The 24446-nt window shown below is 41.4% G+C and overlaps 1 protein-coding gene across 3 annotated transcripts in view; it reads right to left on the reverse strand.

The window, feature by feature from the left end:
* The window catches only part of SPTBN1 (spectrin beta, non-erythrocytic 1), a 126356-nt gene that overhangs the window by 11901 nt on the left and 90009 nt on the right, over positions 1–24446 (reverse strand). For all 3 annotated transcript variants that reach the window (XM_090134547.1, XM_090134548.1, XM_090134546.1), the window contains 15 exons: positions 20912–21002; positions 16738–16884; positions 14866–15129; positions 13979–14203; positions 13690–13779; positions 13151–13429; positions 11859–11989; positions 10294–10498; positions 9777–10151; positions 7421–7665; positions 6879–7017; positions 5726–5810; positions 4416–4612; positions 3212–3324; positions 2481–2544 (listed from right to left, as the gene is read on the reverse strand). In XM_090134547.1, coding sequence (XP_089990673.1) covers positions 2481–2544; positions 3212–3324; positions 4416–4612; positions 5726–5810; positions 6879–7017; positions 7421–7665; positions 9777–10151; positions 10294–10498; positions 11859–11989; positions 13151–13429; positions 13690–13779; positions 13979–14203; positions 14866–15129; positions 16738–16884; positions 20912–21002 — 2650 coding nt within the window. The remainder of the gene's footprint in view (positions 1–2480; positions 2545–3211; positions 3325–4415; positions 4613–5725; positions 5811–6878; positions 7018–7420; positions 7666–9776; positions 10152–10293; positions 10499–11858; positions 11990–13150; positions 13430–13689; positions 13780–13978; positions 14204–14865; positions 15130–16737; positions 16885–20911; positions 21003–24446) is intronic.

Here is a 24446-nt window from a genome sequence, read left to right on the forward strand (position 1 = left end):
TGGCTAGAGGCTGCTCCTGAGGTGTTCTTAACTCAGGGCTGTTTTACATGCAACAGAATAGCCGGTGACAATGACTGGAGACATGCCTTGGATTTTCATAGTGCTTAAAGCAACATTATATTCAGTTCATCACCTTAAGCCTCTGCACCACAGCTTAAGTAATAGAGACATATTTGCCTTTTCAGATGTAAATAAGTGACAGCTTGTATGTTGTTCTGGCCTCAGTATCCTTTTAATGTTCCAAGCCAGAACCGCGGGCCATAATGAATCAGTAAAATCTTACACACCTAGTGCTTAAAATGATGACCTTAACTGATGACTTAATTTATTTCTCCTAATCATAAAAGTATAATTCCCATGTATCAATGTATCTATATAAATTACTTTTTACATATTACTTTTTAGCCAGAATATATCTGAAGTATTTTCAGACTGTGGTGTCTGAAGCTACAGCTAAACTGCTCTACAGCTGTCACAGTCCTAAAGGCACAGAGAACCAACGCTGGTGTAGGTAGTCACCAGATCATTTGCATCATTTTAGATGGAATTTTTAAAAGCATTAAGAATCTATATCTTGTTATCCTGACAAAAGAAAAAAAAACATGCATCATGAAGTGGAAAGACAAGTTACAGTCAAAGTATAATCACTGAAGCACATCCTTTCCATCACCTCCCTCTTTACGATCTCAGCCAACACAGAATGAATGAGCTGCACTGATCAGCTAGAAGTTTACATTTTGACCAACAGCATGTCTTGAGCCTCAGGTCAGAAATAATACAGCTGTGTACATCTGATGTATTGCAACACAAGATTCAATGAAAAAAGCTCTTCTGTAAGACTGGAGTGTGGATGGCAAAGATTAACACAGAAATGCATTATGTTTCATGGGAATAAAATAAAAAATGGAAGGAACAGGTGGTGTACAAGACCACGATAAGCAACAAGATGATGATGATGTGGGGCGTGCTTGCAGGCCACCTCATGTTCCCTGCCACAACTACTTACAAGTTGATAAACATCAGAGTGTACAACAGTTATCTCACTTCCTTCTTAGTACTAAAGATGAACTAAAAGTCTTTATCTAAAGGAAGAAAAAGGCAGAACTGCTTAATATCCTACAGCATTAACAGTGTGCAGATTCAGAAGTCACTGGGATGCACAAATTGAAAGGTGAACTTAAGCTGGAAGGCATTCTTCCCACAGTCCTAAACTGGGACCCATACTTCCCCTGTGCTACTGGTAGGAGCTCTGATACCCATTGACTTGTGCCTGCCAGGAGCCTTTCCTGAGCTTAGTATGACATCAGAGAGTGAGGTTCAAAAACACAATAGACAACATGAGAGATTTTTCCCATGATTCTAGGCATCGGTTTCAAACAAGTTGGCTTTGCAGGAAGGTAATGAAGGGGTAAAGCCAGTTTGCTACTCTTTTGTTGCTTTAAATACATATACATATTTACTGGTATTTCTACTTATTGGCATGCATCTTGACTCCACTGGAATATCCTCTGTCAAAAAGGACTGAATGGACAATTCAGCCCACATTATAGAAAATACAGAGCTGGAATCTTAGACCAATGTACTTTATTTCACTTTCAGAGAAAAGCATGACAACCCCTCTTTTAAGGGTCCACAACCTACTCTCATTTATACCACTTTATCTCCAGGGTCAGGAAACAAAATTGCTGTTGCATAAATTGGACAGGAGAATAAATGGGGCCCCAAAACAGCTACTCAGTATGATCACAACTCTTCATTAGGACTAAATACCAAGATAAATCTAGAAACTATTTTTTATTGTTTTATTTCATGTTTATTTTTATCTGCAGTCAATGAGTCCATTCTACATGGAATGTTATACAGCTAATCTTAAGGCTTTTAATTTGTTGGTAGTTACAACACCCCCCACCCTCCTAGCCTTCACTACTGAGCTCACTTGCAGGTATTGTCTTTGGCCTTGTGAATAACTCACTTGCTAATGCAGCTGATTTAATAACGTTGCCGTGCTGAAACCTGTTAGTACAACTCGATGCGTCATACCTGTCAGATTCTAGTTCTCTTCTTCATTATGATGTAATCTCATTAAATCTCAATTACTCATAAAAGGATGGTTTAGCTGGAAAATCTTAATACTATTAACAACATGAAAAACTCATAGTAAATAACATGAAATAAATGTGTCACCTTAAAGCAACTGAGTGTCAGTGGGGATATTCAAATAAACAAGGATTAAAGTGAAACAAATATATCTCCAAGGATCTGCTAATTAAATAGAAGTCAACTGATGGGAAGGAAGAGAAAAGCAGCAGGGAAATCTGAAGCCAAAAGATTAAACCAGTACCAGTAGACCATACTGAAAAAAAAAGGTGTCTTTTGCTGCAAATGATTTTATGTCACAGTCCAGACCACGATCGGTCATTGGCTGTCCGTCTGCTAATAAAGTTTTTGTAGTTTTGGTAGGTTTGGGAGCGGTAACTAACCCGTGGAGATTCCTGGTCTGATGGCAAACCATTTTGGGAAACCTGTTCTCCTTTTGTCCCATCCCTGTTGAGAAAAAGGAAAGAGAAATTTTATTAGGCTTTTGAAAGTCAGTCATCTTTTTCTCCCAAACAAGATTTTCATACCGAATTTTGCACATCTCAGAATTGCAAGCAAGTTCTTAACAACTGCCAAGTCATTTGTTGACAGCACTGTAAAAGCCTTTAACAGATTTCCACTTGCAGTGGCAGAAGCAAAGGAAAAAATGGCCAACAGTAAAAGAAATCCAAAGTAGTTTGATCAAAGGAGGCTTTTGTGATAGTTACTTCACAAGGTCTACTCCTATCACACAAGTAGTTTGGTAAATGTTAATGCTCCATGGACGTGGCTTAAAATCTATCTGTAACTGATGCTCATTAAAAGAGAAGTACGAGATTGCTTGGAAATATTAATTCATGACACACAGGCAGTATAAAAAGGCTGTGTAGCCTTTTTACTTAAAGGCCAGGTGTGTATTAACAGCAGTAACTGCTTCACGATGAAAAATTGGAACATTCATCTTAGCAGGAATTCAGATGCCTGCGAAAGTCGTGGCCCCACCAACTGCATCTCTGAAGTCTTCTAAAAAGAGTTACACCACAAAAACAGGCAACCTCCAGACTTCCCCTTTATGCATCCCAACACAGGAAACTGCATGAAGCACATACTTCAGCTTCCTGCATCACGGACTTACCATTGCTGCTGGGAGCCTCCATCTTCTGCAACCTTTGGGCTTGGCTCTGGAGTAGGTGGCTTTCTCTTCCTCTCCTCTTCCTCTTGTTGTCGACGAACTTCCAGCAGTTCCAACTGAGAAATGAAACATTTTTGAACATGATAAAGCACTGCAACTCAGCCATTTTTCAGGTACATTTCTAGAGAGTAAGAATAATCTCTGCATTTTTCTGAAACTCCTGAAATTAAAGTTTATTGGGATTAAATTTGAAAGCACAAGTCTTTAAAACTATTAATCATGCAAAGTTTGTCGCACCAAATTTGTCAATAAAGCCACACAGCATCAGACTCTTAGCATCAAATGGAGTGCTGGCACAGCTGCCTGGCACTTGTCCAGATTTCTTATCTAATTCATTTCATTAACACAAAACAAACAAATATAAAGGCAACCCAAGCTACCCAAATACTGAAGTGACGTCCTCATCTGCTTGACATACATAGAAGTAAAATGTTTCACGCGAAGCCCTGAAGTGAACCATCTAAACAAGAACAGCTTGATTTTTTAAGATCTTGATAAACTCAAATGAACTTTGTCTGCAGCTGTGATGCTCCGTGCATGTGAAAAATCAAGCTACTTCAATTTTAGTGTCTTAATAAAATTATTCTCTAAAGATGGCAACGTGTTCTCTGGGTATTAATTACTGATGTAGCAGCTCTCCTGAAAATTTTTGCTGTTGCTGTTTACCGTGTATTTGTAGCAGAGAACACAGCCTTGTACTGGAGCAGTCAAAACACAGCAAACATTTTTGTTGAAACCTCCTCCCCACACTGTCCTCTTTAACTAAAAATATTTTCAAGAGTTGGATCTGGGTCTTCTTCCCTTAGAGTCTCCCTTTCCTTTTGTCAGTACAGCCTTTATATCAGAGGGCTGGAGCAAATTGCTTAACTCCAGAATTTGCCATCACTCTTGGGTCTACAACAACTCGTTACCAGTAAGGTCATTCATCACTTAATCATTCTCTGCATGCTGTTGAGCTGAAATGAACCTGAAAAGGTTTTTGTATGGTTGGGAATATGAAACTTCAGGCCCTGGGTGACTGGCCTTGGCTGACGCTCCACAGGGCCAAGAAATGGAGGTTAGGTTGGTGGTGATGGGAGTTCCTGTAACAATCAGCTGGCACCGCCATAGAGGGGAATGGTCAGAAGTTTGCACCACCAGCACTCACCGTGGTCAGTCTTTCCAGTGCTGCAAATCTCTCATCCCAAGTAGCTGCAGATTTCTCAAATGCTTCATGCCGCTTAATTAATTTTTCCACTTCGTCAACACTTTGTCCTATTTCACGACTGGACAGGTAGGGCTCCTGGCCCAGCAGCCAGGCCTCAGCCACGCTCGCGTCCCTTGAAAACTGATGCACCTCCAAAACTGAATGAAGAATGTACACATATTAGTGCCGTTAGTGTCAAAAATGGCATCGTGAAGTTATCAGGCATCTTCTGAATTTACCTCAGAGTAGCTGAATTTACTTCAAAATAGCATCGGGCTCAATGTTTTCCTTAACTAAGGTCACTGAAATTAATGATTTAAAAGACAGAAATTTGTCATGTCGGCTTTGCTTTGAGGAAAAACAAAAGTGAAGTTTATATCTTCTACAGATTATTTCACTTTCTAATTTCTGTGTTTCCTTTTGGTTCTAATCTGCTGTAACCAAGTAAATTCAGAGCAGGAATTCTCTCTCTGCTGGTTTATTCCTCAGACTGGCCTTCCTACCAAACACGATGAAGGCTGCAAGTCCCTTCAGCAAGCAGTATTTCTGTACTTCATGCATGTCTACAGTGCTGTAGTTCAAGTTTTCCTTCCAGCTGAAAAAAAGCTTCAGCAGCTTTTGTGAATGAGATCACACAATTTTGATGAAGAACATGACACAACACCAACACTTAGGGGCAGTTCCTCATGCTACCTTTTTTCTTAAACCCGCTGAGACTTAGGAAGAATGAAGGAAGTACACACAGCAGCCCAGAGCTCTACCAAATGATTACTCTGCACTGAGATGTACAAACTGGCAACTGTTTGCTACAAGAGCTAGAGAAACCCTTATTAGAGTTTCTGAATTGTGTTATTTCTGGTGAAGAACTTGAAAAATGCTGCAATGCTTAAAGGTACAACTTTTGTCAATAAACTGTCAGATAATGCAAGTATGTTACATGTGTAAGGTAACAAGACTTTGCTTCCCCATATTTTTTGTTAGCACATCCTCTGTAGAAACACGGTTGAAAGATGACACCTGCAAAACATCTATTTCACCCAGCTCTAACTTTAGGCATACAGAGTAACATCTTCAGTGCAGATTTCTTTGTTTCAAGTTCTCCATTATTTTACAGTTAACAGATGTGAATTCTACAGTTAATGCAGTACAAGTGTGCTTTCAAACAAGGCTAATAAAAAAAGGTAAGGAGCTGTAGGTTTTTTCAGTGCTCAGAAAGACAGAGGAGAGAGTTAGGTATGGCCCTGCCAAGAAAAATCCAAGGACGTCCTTACTCAGTCTCAGCCACTCCCATCTGTCTTCCCACTTGTCAATCATTTCTTTTCTTTTTTCTGTCAGCTGCAGTAGCTTTTCCTTGATCTGGATTTAAGAGGAGAATGCAGGACTGTTACATAAGCATCAGGCATCACATTCACCCCACCACAGCATGTAAGCTGTTACCACAAGCAAAAGACACAGGCATTTAATGAATGGAAACACAGCACTAGTTTGCCAGAAAATGACTTGGTATGAATATAACAGCTTTCCTTATTTTTGAAGTAGAAATAAATATAAAGTTTGTATTAAAATATCACATCTGCATACAGTATTTCTTAAGAAATATGTTATCAAGATTATTTGGTATGTTATCAAGATTATTTGGTAAAAAGAGCACAATGGACAAACAAATGGTGCAAACGTACTTTATCTTCCATCTTTTTTTTGGAAAGAATGCAAAACATCTGCCCGTGATTGCTATGAAAAGCCTCATTACCTGTGCTAACAATAATGTGTCAGCATAAGCCCCATATTATTCTCAGGGCAAATACTGGCTAGCAAAACTTCCCAGTTCCTCTGCAGCACTTACGTACAATGAAGACGCAGAAAATATCGCCTTCCTGCGTGGGCAGTGTCCTACAAGCAGTGGCTACCCTCCTTTGGCCAAAGGAAGGCAGGAAGAAACAAGATTTAACTGCTATTCTTTGGTCTAGTCAGATCAGAAAACAAAGCAAGGCCTTAGGCTGCTGGATACCCTGGATTTGCCCCCCATAAACAATTTGCTACTCTTTTCCCTAGCAGGCTCCTTCAAAATCCAGGCACCCTCAGAGTAGTCTCTGCTCTTGCTCAAAGGAAACACTTTTCCAAGCATGACCATCCCAAAGACTGCTCCCTGCAGACCTGAATGCAGCAGCTTTGTTGCATTTCCTGAATGGACAATGATACCTTAAATTTAGGTGTCATTCCTGCTTTCCAACGTGAATTCCTGGCATTAAATCACACGCTAATTTCACATTAGCAGATAAGTGCAGATAAGGTCCTTGAAGTAATGCATGACGTTATAAACATGCATTTTTAATCCACAGATAACACAATGACAGTTTCTCTAGCTGAACTAGAATCTACATGCCATCAGCACTGCAGTTGTTACACATTCAGTAAGCACAATACCTCCTCTGATGCATAGTGTTTTCTTGCCAGAAGAGATTTGCCGAGCTCGATACAGGTAGTAAAGCTGTCATTTCGGGCATCAATTTCTGCTTTGATACCCTGGTGATTGTTCATTAGTAGTTCAACAGATGAAACATCCCTAGAATAGTCAATCCATGGTTCAGAATCATATATTTCAGACATAAAAGCAGTTTTCAAATAAATCATCTAACCCGCAATGGTACAGCACAGAATTTAATTCATAGGTTGTTTTTGTAGTCCAGAAAACAGGATTTATCGGGCATCTGACTGGCACCAGAATGCTGCTGTTGCTGTGGAAAGGCTGCTGACAATCTCTTTGAACACGATTTTTCATTGCAATTACTTCAGTACCCCCCAGCCTCTGCAGGCAGCAGTACACAAAAGCAAGCTGCCAGCACACCACCACATCTTGCCAGCCTCACGAGTTTCTGGCTCAGTGACACTGAGTGTTATAAATGCTCCTGAACTGACCTGCAGCCTTATCTTTCGTGTGGTATCACACAAGATGTTTCTTACATTACCTTGGCTTTTCCTGGGCTTCAATCTGCCGGATGACATCTTCCATCCAAAGCATGAGATCCCGAACCATGCTGAAGAAACGGAATTTGTCTCCTGTGTCCACCAGCCGAACCCTGCGGCCCTCACAAGCATCCAGCAGCGCCTTCCATGCTTCTAAGACCTCGTTTTCTCTCTTCTGGATGTCATCAGCTTTGTCTCCAGCATAGGCAGCCTGAAGGCGTGCAGCATCCTCCTGGAGCTGTCTTACCTGGTGTGTGTTTACAAGAGATAAAGGTGTCAGGTACTTTTGAGTCACATATGTGGGAGCGTTTCAGCTGCTAACTCATAATTTGAATTGCCTTCTGTGTTCCTTGCCAATATATTTGGTCTGTCAATATAGAAAGGTTTATTTTATTATTAAGTTGGTGTACCCCTACAAGAACGTTTATTGGAGAAGACCGTTGGGTCAACGAGCCCCCAGAATAACAAACATTTGCCACTGCCTAAACTTTGTGTAGAACTGGGTGCCAATATAAAGTGACTGTTAAATTCTAGGGCAAAAGGGAACAAATTCCTCATCAGGTTTTCTTCCCCTCACACAAGTGACAGAACGCCACTCAGCAACTCTGGCTGATGTAAGAGATGCTTTTTCAAAAATGTGGATAATGATTTCAAACAGCAGCAAATTTGGAAATGCAAAGACCCTTCTGCTATTAGAAAACTCTTTTCCTTTCAAACACTATCTGGGGACATCAAATGCTATCTCTTGACCATTTCACACATTTTCCCAACTCCATTAGCTCTTTTCTAACCAATTTATTTTAAAAAAGTTTGAATGCAAAATTACTAGCTGGAGGCACACGTATGATGCCATTACCACAGTGATTCACCATAGCTCTGCACTATGATTACATATTCCCTCATTTGGGTCTTGATTCTAATTACCTTTTGAGAGACTAGGATTGGTATTTTGTGAACATTTCTCATTTCATGTATAAAATCTACAGCTCCTGAAAGTAAAACACTTGAAAAATCCAATGGTTGCTACACCTCCTTTATACTAGTGTAAACAACTATGTATATTGCAACATAATAGAGAACTGGCAGGCAGCTCAGCCATAAAAGCTCTCTTTTCCATCCTACTGGGATAAATGCAGTCAGTCTTAATTCCCCCATTTCTTAAACATGTGATTCCTTTCCAAAATTCTCACTCTGGCAGTTGAACACTGTTTTTTTGGTGTAGAATCCTGAGCGTGTTGGATGAACAGCTGCCTTCTTCTATTTATCATACCTTGGCTTCATAAGTTAAAGAATTAGATCAAGTTTGGCTGCTTTTCAAAATCTTAGCTTGGACTATGCACTTGAAATTCCTGCAGAATGCTATTAAGAAGCATCATAAAAAACAATATTCGTGTCCAAAAGCATAAACTCATAACCAAGTCAGAAAGCTTCTCTGTAGGGATCCAGACTTTCTCTGCCACTCAGAAAAGAAAATAGAAAAGTACCTAGCAGAGGAGGGTGGGTTTTTTTTTCCGTTGGTGGTGCTGTTTCTTGTTGGTGTGGTTTGCTTTCTATTTTGCAAGTTCACACATCTCTTAGTATTTGCTTCTGCCCCCCACATATCCTTCCTTCTTTCTTCCATGGGCAGCCAGTTGTGGCTCGTGTTCACCAAGGTGAACATGGCACAAGGGGTAAGCAAACCTAAGATGGCTTCCAGCACAACTTATATGAATAATATCCAAGAACAACGTTCAGGACAGAGAAACCTGAAAACTGTATTCCATGTTATCCCTGTATATTAAAAACTCTTGAGAGCGCTAACATCTCTTCAATGACTTTCAGAAATTGCCTGAAGAGACAATATCCTAAGTCAAATGAAAATTTTTCTTTGAGACTAACTATTTATTTTCCTATTGTACCAGCGACTTGGTGTTCTGCTAATGCTGCAGCTGCTTGGAGCATCAGGAAAAGGCCTTCTGAGGAGCTCAGGTGTGTTATCCTCACACCTCTATATCCACACTCTATTCCTATGCAGGCAGCAGGCTGAGACTGGCAGGTGACATCACAGCACATTTCTAAATTCTCAGCTTTTATGACTGCTTCTCCAAACAAGGGCAGGAGAAGGAATAATGTTCAAGAGGCAACTATCTGTCCAGAAATCCGTGGATTTCTGTTTTAAGGAAACTAATTAACTTAGTGCAATAAAGAGAAGTCGAAAAACAGATCAGAAAATGATGCATAAGAAGTAATTCCTCTAGGAATGCACTTGGAAAGCAGCTGCCAGCACTCAGCCTGCCAGCCTCTGGGGCCAAATGCAGTGGAAGCACTCTGCAGCTCAAGTTTCTATATCCACAGACAGTCTTATTACTTGATACACACCTGTGTGCCGAGCGCTTGGATGTCGTGTTCAAACGTTGTGTGCATTCTCTGTAGTGTTTCCACTGTGTTTTGGTCTCTACCAAGCTCTTCTGGCAGTTTCTTGTGTTTGTCTTGAATGCGTCCTAAGATTTCCTTGGCATCGTGGTAAAATTTGTGCAGTTCATAAGAGGCTGCAAGAATTTGTGTTCTCGTATCAATGAGCTCCAGGAGATCAGCCCAGGCCTCATTGAGACCATCCTTCCATTCTGCAATTGTGGCAGCATCTGAATGTCCAGAGTTGATGAGCTCATCAGCCATGTGGTTCACGGTGTCGACGCGCTCCTGTCCAATGTTTCCAGTGTCTCGGGCAAACTCTCGGAATCGCTCCTGCAGCATCTGAAACACACAGAAACACATTCATGCAAGGTCACAATCACAGAGAGATCAGAGCAAACCATTCAAACCGGTTACATTGACCATCCACTTGTTTGCTGCGTGCAAAAAAAGGTAAACCTGCAGCCGTATCCAAAAAACTTACCGTTACGTGTTCGTAGTCCTGTCCCAGCTCATGGGATCCAGCCACCACCTCCCTTTCAGCAATCCACTGCTCCAGGTCATCCACCTCTCTGTTCAGCTGGAACAACCTGTGTCTCTCATCCAGCTTGCCCCTTCTCTCTTCTGCTAGATCCTTCAGGCCTGCATACAGCTTATCCACTTTGGACTGGCGCATGCTGATACGCTCACTGAAAAAAAAACAAAGAACACTGAATCCTCACTGTCTCTTACAAATAACAAGAAAAAATAAAATGAGGATAAAAATCACTCTTGGGAGTTTAACACCCAGAAAGTGTGCCTGCTATATGCAGAAATTTGGCTCAGACACCCTGGATCGATCCTCTGCTGGAACAGCTGACTGCACTAGCTGGAATTCTTTCTGCCCCGTGTACATATAAGCCTGCTGGCTTAAGAGAGTAAAGCTAGGAACCAAGAAGTCCATTTGTTTCACCACAGATTACCCTAGAGTTTTTTCCCATAACAATAAGCAGGATTTGAGCTGCTGAGTCAAGGAACATTTCATTTTCATTTAAATTCTGCTCCAAAGTTCAGAAGCACTGATGGGTTTCTTACTCCCTAAAGCTCAGTATTTCCAAAAGCAATTAATGTCTCTACTTGCCTTATCTTTTCACCTTTTTTTGTGAGTCCTGCCTTCCCATCTCCATCTAAAGATGATTCTGTTACTACAGTACTCAACCAGCCCAGCCAGGAAATCCACTCTCATTGGAAATTCTGACGACCACAAGAGAGTGCTTTTGAGTTAAATAACAACCTTTACCAGGGGTGGAGAGTGTTTTTGCTAAGATTGTTCTATCTTCCTATCTGCACAGCTAGGGCAGTTAAACACGTCAGCCTCATCATCAAATCAGTCTCATCATCAAATCAGCCTCATAGTCAAAGCCAAAGGAGGATTCTGCTTAGCTGCAGCTCTTAGAACAAAACAGCTCTTGCTCTTCTTGAATTCTCCCACAGGGAAAGCCATTTATGAATGTTGAGACAAATTAACCAAAACCCAGATGTTACAATGCCCACGTTTAAAACACAGACTCCAGTCTGATTCTTCTGAAATCTTAAAGAGAAGAAGTAGATCTTGGGGAGCACTCCTTTAAGACAGAAGGACAAATAGCTGTCACCCTATGATCTGGATATAAATTTGGCTTAAAGAGTGAAGACAGATCCTTGTCTCTAAGGACTGCTGTACTTCCATTCAGTTCAGCAGAGCTGGCAGACCTGACATCACTAGCCTGTATAAAAGGCACAACAGGCATCTACTGAATGTGTGCAGTACTACCCAGAAGTCAACAGTTGGACATACAGTTCAGGACAGAAAACTGCACTCCGCATGCTGTTTCTCCCAAAATCCAGTGTCTGGCCAAATCAGGTTGGTCCAACATGCATCTTGAACTGAGTGAAACTCAACTCAGCTTCTCCTGTACAGTCTCCAGAGTTATTTTCTCTTTATTATGGTCTCTTTGCATCAGAATTAGCCAGCAAAGTGACTGAACTACTAAACAAACCCATGATACAATTTAAAACAGCATTTAATACCTTTCAGGATGATTATCTGCCACCAAAGTTCTGCTGGTCTTTGAAAGCTGGTGCACAGTCTCAGCATAGTCTTCCACAGCCTGTTCCAAAATCTGGTGTTTCTTCAACATGGATACTGCACTCTGTTCATCCTGTAATGGTGACAGAAAATGAAGGTCCATTCTCCCCACTCACTGAAAGACTCCACATGGCAAGCTCATCTTGTTGTATGAGCAAAGAGCAGCAGCCACAAAGATTTATAAAGAACTGCTCCAAACCTCTGATGGTTGTAATTTAACAACTGAGTTCTCAGTAAATGGTGGACACAGAAAGCAAAATAATGAGAAAAAAAGAGTGAATTGCAACAGCTCCACTGGGAGGGAGAACAAAACCACATCAGCTGCAAATTGAGCACATTCAATTTCTTCTTCTATGAAGTTCTTTGTGTGTTTACACAACATCAGCGATAGTGGAGAGCTCAGAGAAGTGGAACAGTTTTAGGTACCTCACTGGGCAGGCTTTCCAACTACAGCCTGGATTAAGACAAGAAATCCTAATGAGCTCATGCCAAAGGGTTCTTCACCAAAGCATTTGGGAGCATTCTCATAAAAACTTCTCACGTGTTGAAAAGAAAAAATAAAAAACAACCCTCAATGTTAATTAATATTGTCAATAAGCCTTTTCAGGAAAATATTTTTTGTTATCAACCACTGACATTAATAATCCTTTCCATTTGCCTTGCTTAAACATAAAAAGGGACACAAATCTTTGTTAACAGAAGGGTGAAGATGAAATGTGTTATACAAATACTAAGCTGGGTTTTATTTTATCAAATAAACGAACACAGCACATTGCTGTACCTGCCACACTATTGGAAAATAGGAATTCAACTAGTCTGGTATGGTCTGATGCTGTTTTGATTTCACTATGCTGGGAGTAAGGACAGGCCAGCAGCTGTGGCATCCACTGACTGACCACCAGGCCAGCTTCACAGACAGCTGCAACGTGCTGTTCCCAGTGACTCAGAACTGATAGAAATCTTGATCTAACTGGACTGTAGTGGTAAATCTCACTTTACAGTAAAGGAAAGCACACGGTTGCCATGCACAGTCTGAGCCTGACTCTGCAGCAAGGCCTATCATCCACACTATCTGAGATGTCAGAACTGACAGAAGAGATGATCGCTGGAGCTTTCAGAAGGGAAATAGGTTTGTTTATATTACAGTTACACGAGTGACATATTAAATTATGTCACCTGCCCGCCTGTAGCTAAGCAATTGAAATCAAACTAGTGTCACAGCAAAGCTGCTCACCTTGGCTTTCTCTTCTGACATCATGTAAAGCTCCTGCTCACTCATCCAGGCCTCAGCCTCAGCAGCATCAAAGTAGTACTGCTGTGCCCGGTGGGACTCCTCCAGGCGCTTGTGGCGTTTCTCTGTCTCCTCAATTAGGAGGTTCCACAGCTGCTTCAAGTCTGCAAGTCTCTGCTGAATTGCTTCAGCATTCGGGCTACTGTCCGTGATAATGTTTTGACTCCTCTCAAAAATATCATCAATACGAGGCTGATGCCCTTGGATTTCTTTCTGAAGTGTCTATAAAGGAGAAACGCAGACAAACAAAAAAAGAAATGCTGGTCAGGGGTCTCACCTCTAGAGGGGCAGCAAAACACATGCCCTCAGATCCTGGGGTTAAACTGGGGCTCTGGCCATCAAGAGTGTCCTGGAATATGCCACTCTCCACCACAATCACACCACCACTGAAGGATCCATAATTTTGCCCCAGGCCCTTCTTTACTCAACTAGTCAGTGCTAAGGAGAAGTAACAGGTAGGGGGGAGTCCTGACAGCACCTACCTGATTTTTCTTTATCAGTAGCTGCACAGTCTGGAGGTTGTGTCCATGATCAGTAGATGTTGCTATAGGCATCCTCTCTCCAACCCACAGCTGAAAGCAAGAGAAAAAGAGCACATCTGTTTTAATGCAACCCCAGATACAGCTAGAACAACAGAGAGCATTAACAAGGTGCAAAAAGCAGCATTATTATAACATGCTATTGAGACATGATTGAAAGGTTTATCCTAAGCTCTGTGAAAGATGTGATTATCTCCCAGTGTCTGAGGAACAAGACTTCTTTTATACTTACAATTTCATCCTCCACGTCCCGGTTGAACTGGTGGATTTCTTTGGAGGCCAGCAGGTTGGCTTTTCTTTCATTCAAAGGCTCCAACAACTCCAAAAATTTCTTTTCAACAGTAAGGCGTTTACCATCTACTTCATCTGTACTCTTCCCTTCTTGACTTAGAGCCCGTGCCTGGCTTTGTAGCTCTTCTATCTCCTTCTTACGAACATCCATTTGATTCTCTAGCATCTAAAACAGAAACATGGCAAAAAAACTTCAAAAATAGGGTAAAAGCAATTTATAAAACTAGGGCATGTCAATAGCTTCATAAGAAGGAAGAACAGATGCTGGTAAGGGTTTATCGTATTAATAATCACTGTAGTATTCCTGCTGCAAAGTACAAGGTTTAAACACAGATTCACTCTTTCACAACAACTGCAGCCACCTGCCAGTATTCCTGTTATGCCTGTTTGTGCAAATCTGGCCAACAGGGAGCAGATAAATCACTTCTATCAGTCGTTCACAAGTTACACTGAACAATATCGGAGCATTGCTAATTGCAGATGAGAGCTTCACTGTCCCCTGATGTCCTCACTGTCTTTACTGCAAGAAACCAGGGACCAACTAGCACTGGACACATCTGGGAAGCATGCAGGCACTGGTGACTGGAGGACTATCACCAGTGATAATAGATAATAGGGTAGGGAGGGAAGGAAGTACAAGGGAATGACTGCATCAAGAAATGTATGGCTGATTTGTTTCTGAATGTTTTTGCTTCTTAAAGATAAATGGAGCAAGAAGAAGAAGGAAAAGATAATAAGATTTTTTCTAAACTGAAAGGATCTCCCCTCCCACTCCTCTGAGTGCAGGAAGATGCTCAATGCCTGCTCTGTAACCTGTGCTCTCTTTACCTGCTGTTTCTTCAATAGGATGTTGACACTGGTGAGGTCTTTTCCGTAGTCGTCCGACTGAATTTGGCTCTCCAAACCATTCAGCCACTTATCCAAATCAGCACAGCTCTGGGTAAAAAGCTCCGCCTTGTTTGCATCGAAGAGACGCTGAGCCTTGGTCTGAGTAGTGGATTCGAGCTCTTCCCACATTTGATGAAGACCCGTTAGCTTTTCTTTCACTACAGCTTCAGTCTCTGGTTTCTCTGCAATGAGCTGCATTCCCTCCTGCAAAGCAAAGAGCAAGCAAAATGGTTTCTCTTCAGGAGCACTCACAGACGGCTAGTGAAATTATTCCAATTAGCAAGCATTCATGATTTTTCATCTGCTGGCAACATCAACCACTCACTTTCTATCTCCAATTATCCAATGACTCTTTCCAGAACAACATCTCCCACATCCTTCTGTTGCAAGGAAGAGAGGTTTTTGGCAACAGGAAGGTCGAGCAACACCTCTTTTCTTGTCCCCACTACTCATGTTCCTCTGTGGGACTTCCAGGGATGCTGCTTGGCCTGCAGTGGGGCAGGCTGCCCCCCATACCTGTGTGACAGAATGGAACTGCAGCTGAACAAGCTGCCCACCTGCCTTTCCTGGGGCACCTCACCAAGGGAGTGCTGCAGATCCAGTGTAACGCTGGGAGAGGGAATTTATGTCATGAAAATGAAGCTGTGTAACTTAAGGGGGATATGTCAGGGGGTCACAGCAATTCCCATGCATTTAAGCTAGTGTCAGAGAAGAACATTCTCCCTTGGAAAGCAGGACATAGCAGCAGAACATTTGGACTTAAAATATATTTTTATCAATAAGGAGATTCTATTTGGAAATTCTTTCTTTCTCATTATACTTCTACCTCTGCAGCTAGGTGGTGCTAACAACGGATGAATTTCTCTGATGTGAACACTACTGACAGCCCAGAACTCTTACTGGCAGTGACCCTGAAAACATTAACACAGTGACTGTCAGCTGTGACTCAATACAAAACTTTGGTACTTCGCTGCAATCTGATTTTTCAGAGGTAAAGAATGAGGATGTGCTAGCATTACTAAAAAAGTACATCCAGTACTAAGAGCAGCCTTTTAATTACACCATTAAAGGGTATTGCTATTTGCAGATCAGAGAAAAGCCTCTAATGGGATACAGAGTGCCAAAGCGGGAAAGGAAATAAGCAATTAAGCTAACTTACACTGAACAGAAACCTCACTGTCAGGACTAAGGACAGTTTAATTTTCTTTCTTAGTTTCCCAAAGTTGCACATTGGAGAAATTGGTGGGAAAAAAGTGCAGCTCATGACAGAATATAAAAGCCTTCATAGTAAGTTGGTGACACGGAGCTGTGAATCTATTAATTAATTACAAAACTGGCTGTACTTTTGCTTCTTACATTAAGTTGGCATGTGAAAAGGCTGACTGAAATTCCTGAAAGAATGACAACCACCATGGCAGTATGTGTGTCTACATTTATCTATGTTCAGTTATTTCCCGGCCTGTACTTGTCCTTTATTAGCCCAAATCTCAACATTTCCCTCTTCACTTTTGGGGCATGAAAAACAGGTTCTACCTTACTCCTAACAGGTAAGAATTAGGCAAAATCAAACTGTCAACTTAGCCTTTATGTTTTCTATGAATGTGTCTTGGATAAAAATATTTACGATGGATGAGGAATAAAATGGATTAGCTGGAGACAAAATGAGACAGATAGTTATCCTACTAAAAGACCTCCTTTTGACTTATCTGAACACATAATACAAGGACCAGTCCTGCAGAAGAACAGATCTCCTCTTTGTGCAGAACTGTCTCTGACACAAACAGGGGCACATTTTGGACATTCTGTAGTTACCTTTTCAATCTTCTCCAGCCATTCTTTGTTGGATGCAAGTTCTGCCATAAATGCCTGATGCTTCAGCCATTTGCTGTGCAGGTTCCTTGCCTCATCGTAAGACATATCCTGGGCTGTAAGCATCTTCTCATTGATCCAGAGTGAGAGCTGAAAAAGTAAACACACAGGTGTTCATAATAATATTTGTAGCAGGAAATAATGCGAAGTATCAAAATGCATGGGATTCACAGACTGTTTTTACTTAGGATTCAGTCAAGGATCTGCCTCTTTAACAACTAACATCCATCTCTGACATACAAACAACCCCAAATCCAGACAGAAAGGAACCAGATCCATCACGAGCAAAATCAAACACGCAGGTCTCTGCCAGCTCAACAGGAAAAGAAGCAGGGACACGTCCTACTTTGTGGCCACAGTGTACTTTCATGCTGTTCTTCCCTTGCAACATTATTCATTGTGCTTGCTACTTGAGATGAAGACCTGAATGTCACCACCACGCCCCTGTGGAGCCTTACTGGTTTCCCCAGGACACAGCAGAAGCGCACACAAATGGAGTGGCATGCCAAAGTCACTCTCCAGAGTAACACAGAGCCTGTGGTAAATCTTTCATGGAAACACTGAATGAGAAGAAACACGGTAGTTCTATTCGCATTAAAAGCTTTAAGAATAAAGATGGTTTTAGACCATTAATTCACACCACATTTTAGCTTTCCCTACCATCTTTTCTTTCCATAGGTTAAATAAACACTTGAATTTGTTTATTTGTCTGGCCTCCAGCAAGGTTCTTGGTACTAAAGACATTCCTTTTGCCATTACATAAAATCCAAAGCTGACTGTGTTCTGATTTTCCTCAAATACAAAGACAACGAGAACAATTCTCAGATCAACACTGGGGAAAAATCAATACTTTATAAATAGCTCATTGGCCAAGGGCAAATGGAATGTGAAAGTGATCGTAGCAGCCAACATCCAATTTCCTCTTACAATGAGTCTTTCTGCTCAATCTGTTTCTAAGGTGTGGATGAGAAAAAACACTCATTGGAATGTTTATAGAACTTGCAAAAGATTTAATTTCTGCATATATAAAGTTACCTGTCAAAGAGCAAAATGTCAAAACAAATCTAAGCTTTTTTCCTAGAGTGGCACATCTGTGATGCACGCCGTCTTGCCAAGGAAGCAGCCTGACAAAAAAGAGTAACAGAACACAGGCAGGACTTGCCAGTTCCCTGCTAAATGCTCAGGATACAGGACAACAAATTCATTCAGATACACTTTTAAAAGACTTTTAAAAATTGTCCCTTACAGGTACTGTTGAGTTCTACAAAAAGGGAAAAACCAAAGCAATTAAAAAAAAAACCAAACAGAAACAAAAACCAAAAACCTAAACCATCAAAGAAACTCATTTGATTTTGCTTTCAAGTCTAAACAGAAAAATACTCATGTTAATGAAGATCTCCATAAGCTTCAAAGATTTCAGGTAGCAGGCTGCCAGGCTACTTAACAGTCACAGGCTACATCAAGGACTGCTGTGCAGCCTGAAACAAAGAGCTTCACTCCTACCTTTCTAGCCAGAAGACAGCTGCTATAGTCTGAAAACTGCACTGCTCATCTTTCATTGTTTGCATTCACTCAGCCACTGCATTAAGCCTTCTGAGGATTTAAAAGTGCTTCCTAAAGCAAGGCAGGAAGGTCTGTTCAGCAGATGGGGTCAGCTGAGACATGGACGGACGGAGGTATGCAGTCAGCTGGTGGCTGCCAGGATAAAAGCTCTGACTTCCACAGTGTTATTCCATTCCTTCTGATAACACAGAAGCACAACCAAAGCACTTCAGGGGAGACTTAAAATCTGGCTTTTGAAAGCACTACGATCCCTGGAAGTCGGTATTTTCAGCACAGGATTGGATTTGAAAAAATTATACAATCATTTGCTAAAACAGTGCCTGATGTTTGGGGTACTCATTTACCCAGCAAAACATGAGCCAGCTGCTAATGGCAGCAGAGCTAGCTTTTAGGCCATGAAGCCGGCACACCCAGCAGGCAGACAGAAATGTGCAATCCAGCCTAATGCTTTCACTGTGGCATCCCCAGGGAAACAAGCCCAGGCAGTGCTCAGCTTCATGTGCTTACAGGGAAGATCAGCTGTAATCTTCTCCAAGGTGAGCTGTGGAATGGCAGGAAGACCAAGAAAACAAAACAGCAGAATTTATCAAATCCCCCCTGTCCTCTGAATTTCCTCTTGTCACTGTGTTTCATTCACTCTGACAATTTATTTAACACATTCATATTTATGAATGTGAGAAAAAAAGCAGCACCCTGGGATTTGCTGTCCCAGTGTATCTCCTAACAACACGAAAATCTGCTGCACTTTTCTTTGCCTGTGACCCAGAGCTAAGCTTTATCACAGCTGAGCTGTTGTTCTGAGCCACATTCCCTGCCACCTCCTCAAGTGCCACCAACCCTGCTCATCGCCTCACTTGCAGCCAGGGGCAGGACACAAAGGGGCAGGAATCACACTTCAGCACGGAGGGCTGTTGATGAAGGCAGCTGCCCAAGGGAGGAACACTGCAGAAGGCACTCAGCCTCTCCCTGCACCGAGAGCCCCCCCGAATGCAGCAGGCAGAAAAGATGAGGGATCACTGCTCAGTGAAACAGAACTGATTCAAATCTGCCTGCTAAGAGCACTCAGCTTCCTGGTCAGAGGTAATGGAAGAGCAAAGGGCAAGGTACTTCTCTGGCTCCTGTCCCTCCCTGGGCAGTGCTGGCAGCTGTGCTGGAAGTGGCACAGTCCCTCTGGCCCAACGCAGGTATCAGCAGGCACTCTGTAATCCCACCAATACACATCCTACATCTCATCGTGGCTGTTCTCTCAGAAAACAAGTATTCAATTGTCACAGTGGCTAATATCCTCTCAGAAAGGATTGGAGAAATTTATAATGTTTTGATATTGTACTTTCTATCTTCGAAAAGCTCAGTCGAGACATCCATACTTCAGTGGCTGGAGAAAAACAATCAAGAGAAAAGGCATTCAGGCAGCCAGACACTGGAGCTTTTATGTGTTCCTTTTTCTTTCAGTGACTTTAGGGAAAAAAAAACCCTAGGGAACACCACATTGACACAGAAGCTAGAACTGCTCCAAAAGCCAGGGGGATTTTTGTATTAGAAATGTTACAGAGGAAGGAAGAAGCTGTTGCTAATAACAGCAGAATTTTTGCTAATCTGTCATGTTTTTACTACCAAGGAAGGAACATTTAAGCCAAGTTTCTGGTCAACTTACGCAATGCAGGAAGACAGACTGCATCTAGGCAACCAAGCAGTAAACATCATCTGCCCAGTCTGTGAGTGTCATTTTGTATGATTACTTGTACAAAATCCCAGCTGTGGGGCTATTCCAGTTAGACACACTGCAGTGACTTCCAGTCTCCCGTGGCTGGCTAAAACATAAGGCTAACGCAGTAGCCTTAACTTGAAATTAAAAGCATTTTCCCCACAGTCACCTTTCTTTGCAGGCTTTAGGTACAGCCAGCTTTTAACACATGTTGCAGGCAAGGCCTGTGCCATCCTCAGTACCTGTCAGTATTGCAGGAAATATCCTGAAAATTGCCCACTTAATTCCTCATGCTAGGAACAAGGCTATTTGAACTGTAAAACGTTGCTTTCAGAGTGAAGAGTCCAAGTAAGCCATCTGAAAATCTGGAAAGGATTTCTGGTTTTGAATTTTTTTAAATATTGTGGTACTTAACAATCTTAAGCACATGCAAACTATCAGGTAAATCACACATTAAAAAACTCCCCATTACTTCTGCTCTCCTTTTTTCTAAGCATCTATTTTTCTGACTAGTGTTCCGTACACATCACTTGAAGAAAGATCCTGGATCAGTCCAGATATACATACATAGCCCTAGAAAAATTCTTAGTATGAGAGTTCAGTGCTAATCCCACCACATTCTGGGTTATGATCTGGGTTATGAGCTGGAGAAAAATCAGTTTATACAACAAACGGGTTAATTTTTGAGGGTTCTAGGTGTCTGGTTTTCTTTTGTGAATTGTTTACTCCATACTAAATATCACTGGATGACTTGATTGCCAAATACTGACTATTCCAAACATATGGGGTCAGGGATGCTCTTCCGCAGGATGTAGCTAATAGTGATACCACTGAAAGGAGATAATTTACCTCTTGACAATCCTGAAGAAACTTCTGAAGATCCCTGTTATCCTTCAGTCTCATCAGAAGTTCACTGGCTGCTTCACGGTTCTTCCTATGCCTAGCCAAAAAAAAAAAAAAAAAACAGCAATCTTGAAATAGGCATTCCATGCAAAATTGGGCTGCTCATTTCTGTAGCCTCTCTGGGATACATATATTGCATAAGCATATGGCATGTCTTTAATTACCTTCCAAATGAAGGGCATGTTTGAAGTTCAGATATGAATGTGTTATTTAGCGTGGTTACTTAAGTTCAGCACGTATCTGTTTTTGTGACCAGCTAAATACACAGGGAAAATTTTGAAATCAGCAGGATTTCACAAGCATTACGTACAGAATTTGGAGCATTAATTTCAAGACCATAGGAAAGTTCAGACTGTTTGCCAAAAAACATAAGAAAACAATCTTCAAAACTGCAGCAATGGGGTCTCACGCTACGGAGCCTTTGCGTGGCGCCTATTTGCTGTAAGGCTCTTCATAATATACCTCCTCGATGGCTCTGCACCTCCTTCTGGTAACAAAGCTGCAGTCGTTTACATAACCTTCCAAATGCTGTACTTAACAAAACTGACATGACACGGTTACGTATTTCTGCCAATAGAAGCATTATGCACTTTGGAATGTATTTCTCAGAGCATTTGACACTCATTAGAGAGGAAAACCGAAGGTTAGACAAAAAGCCCTATGTTTAATTTGTTAACTGCATCCCCTTGAAGGATGTGCTCATCCCAGTCCCACAGGACGTGGTGGGCTCTCCAAGCAGACATGGTGCCTGATGAGCCCATTCCCCACGTAGCACTGAACGTGTTTTTGATTGATGTTTCATTTGGAATAGCTACCACCATCATTCAGCAGCTTTGTTATTTATACAGCAATGTAGATGGAGGAGGCAGAGTAAAGAAGATGATTTTTATTTATTTCTCACCATGTAAGATTTGATCATATTCATTGTGCTCTTAAAATGCCACTGTGCTACGTAGTAGAATGAGATTAATAAGGATAGAGAGTAGGAAATTATTTTATATGGTGGCAATTTGTAAGATGATCTCAGAACATAAGAGCAATAGCTAAATAAATCCACGTTAGCAGAAATCTCCAGAGGCTCACAATGTTCTTGAGGGCCATAAATTACGCTGACAAAACTGGCTTACCACTTTTCCTGATCTACAAATCATCAGAGCAAACGCTCTGGGAAGAGAGCAGTGACTTCAGAAGCACAAGGATAAGCTGAGGATAAGTTTTACGTAAAAGCAATAGGGCTGTAGACAGAGGAATAGGAGAGAACTCTTCAAAGGACTGCAAACAGCTTCTCTATTGTCTCAATACAAGCAGCATCTGTATAGCTGTAGCTGTAATCAGTGGAGTTACAGATCAGATGGCAGGGAAGACACATGTAGCTGTCAAAGCAGGAGGCTGGAGTCCAAGCCCAGGTAATCTTGATGTTTTGGCAGGTGTTATCAGAGAGTACAAAGGAAAGGACACAAATTGTGCCTTAGGAAAAACCACTGCAAGGTAGCTAACATCAGTGGGTTTGATTCAGCTCCTTCTTGGCTCATTTACATACGTTTGGGCAAATACAGTGCAGTATTCCAGTTGCTAAAATGAAGCAAGGAATTGTTTGCGTGATTCTATCATGATAATCTCATAGATTTAAGGGTGGATTACATTCTAGACTCAAGTATTCTGGAAAGGGCACAAGTTGTGAAAGTAAAAGAAGAATTTTCATGACACTGGTTTGAATAAAGAGTGAACAGACAAGTTCTTATGTTGAGAAATCTGGAGTTTAAAAAGAAACTAACAAAAATATCTCCCACAGAGTGCTGGAAACACTAACTTTGTGAACTTTGAAGGGAAAACATGCAGGGAAATAATACAGATGATGAAACACTTTTGTTTTTTTTTTTCCTTCAGTGAAATACATCTGATCTTGGGTGCCCAGAGCTAAGTAACTAAAAGGTTGTTTCTTTGTCCAAGGTGGCCTGGAGTGAGTCTGAGTGATGAGTATTCTCTGAAGAAAAACAGAGTCCAATTGTGGCAAGGTTTCAACTGGATACTCAAAGATGTGGTTGGGGTATTTTGAGGATGGGAACTGCTGGAACAGGAAGGAATTCCTATATTTTCATCACAGAATTGATGTGTTTTTTTCTTAATGGAAATAAATGGCTGTAAGAAGCCACTTAGTATGTTCTCCTTACAAAGACTGGTTATATCTAAACATCATTAATTCCTTGTCTGTTTTTCCTAAATCGTTCTTTCCAAGTTCCAGCAACATATTCCAGAATTCTCTTCTTACAGTCACGCTGCTTCCCTGGCTGCACTTGAACCTACTGGGCACAGAGGGGCTGCAAGATGGCCCAAACTGCAGCTCCACCCTGAGCACTGCAGCATCCCTGGAGATGGAGAAGAGCTCAAAGCTTCATGCATGCAGTTTGTTAACAAAGACTGTTCAACTGCTGATTGCTGTTGTTACTATTAAAGCCCTTCTGAGAGGTGTGCAGCAAGGAAGGGCCAGGAACCCCTAATCCTGCCACACTCAGGGTTATCAATGAATGCTCTTACTGATTTGCTACAACTGTTTTGGAAGAAAATCCCACACTAGCACAGAATGGTTTGCTCTTCAGATTCCAGTTATTTAGAATGACTGCTTGGATTCATCTGCTTTCTCAAGTAAATAATCACATATATTACTTAAATTACAGCAATGTCCAGGTTTACAATAAATAGATACTTCCCTCTGTATATGGTGATGAGACAACCTCAGATCCAAGTGTCCAAGCTAAGCTAGACCTACAAGGAAAACAGAAGGTAGGAAACAGAGCATGGGGTGCCTTCCTTTTCTGGCAATAATAATGAAGAATCTAAAACAGGAAGATGATGTATGTTCAGCATGAAGATGTGTCTGACTGAAATTACTCCAAGAACAGAGCACCAAAATTTGCCATAACGCTTCCAGACTGCCTCCCCAGAGGCCCCTGAGAAGGTTAACAATGCTGAAAACTGACAACATCTCTTGTGGTTAAACTGTAAACCTGTGGGTTTCGAAGCCTCCAATAAATCTTACACAAAGCATGAATGCTACTGCCTGTTAAGAACACTGAGATATATGCATGGCAGTTCTAACTTATTTAATTGTTCCAGCTAACAGCAGGCATTCTCTTTTCTGAACGGGCAAGGAGAAAAAATTATTTCACTTCTCTGTTGAGTAGAAAGTTGTACAAACACAAAACTTGGATTTGCCACTTTATGGCAGGATAACCACATCTTGTGTGCCACAAGTGTGCTGATGACTTGATCCAATTCACTTTCTTTCCTTGTGGTAGCTTTATTCAAACCCATCTTCTGCTTCTCTTGCTTTCTCCATGTCCCTATGCCCATTTATTTTAATTTTGATCTCCACTAAAAGATAGTGTAGAAGTTGTATCTCCTACCACACAGTTTCACTCAGCTTCTGCAGTCTCTTCTCCTTCCTGACGCTTCCCATGCCTGTTGATGTGGTAAGCCTTTG

Source organism: Phasianus colchicus, chromosome 2 (assembly GCF_987193195.1).
Source record: "Phasianus colchicus chromosome 2, bPhaCol1.hap1.1, whole genome shotgun sequence".
NCBI classification, from domain to species: Eukaryota; Metazoa; Chordata; class Aves; order Galliformes; family Phasianidae; genus Phasianus; species Phasianus colchicus.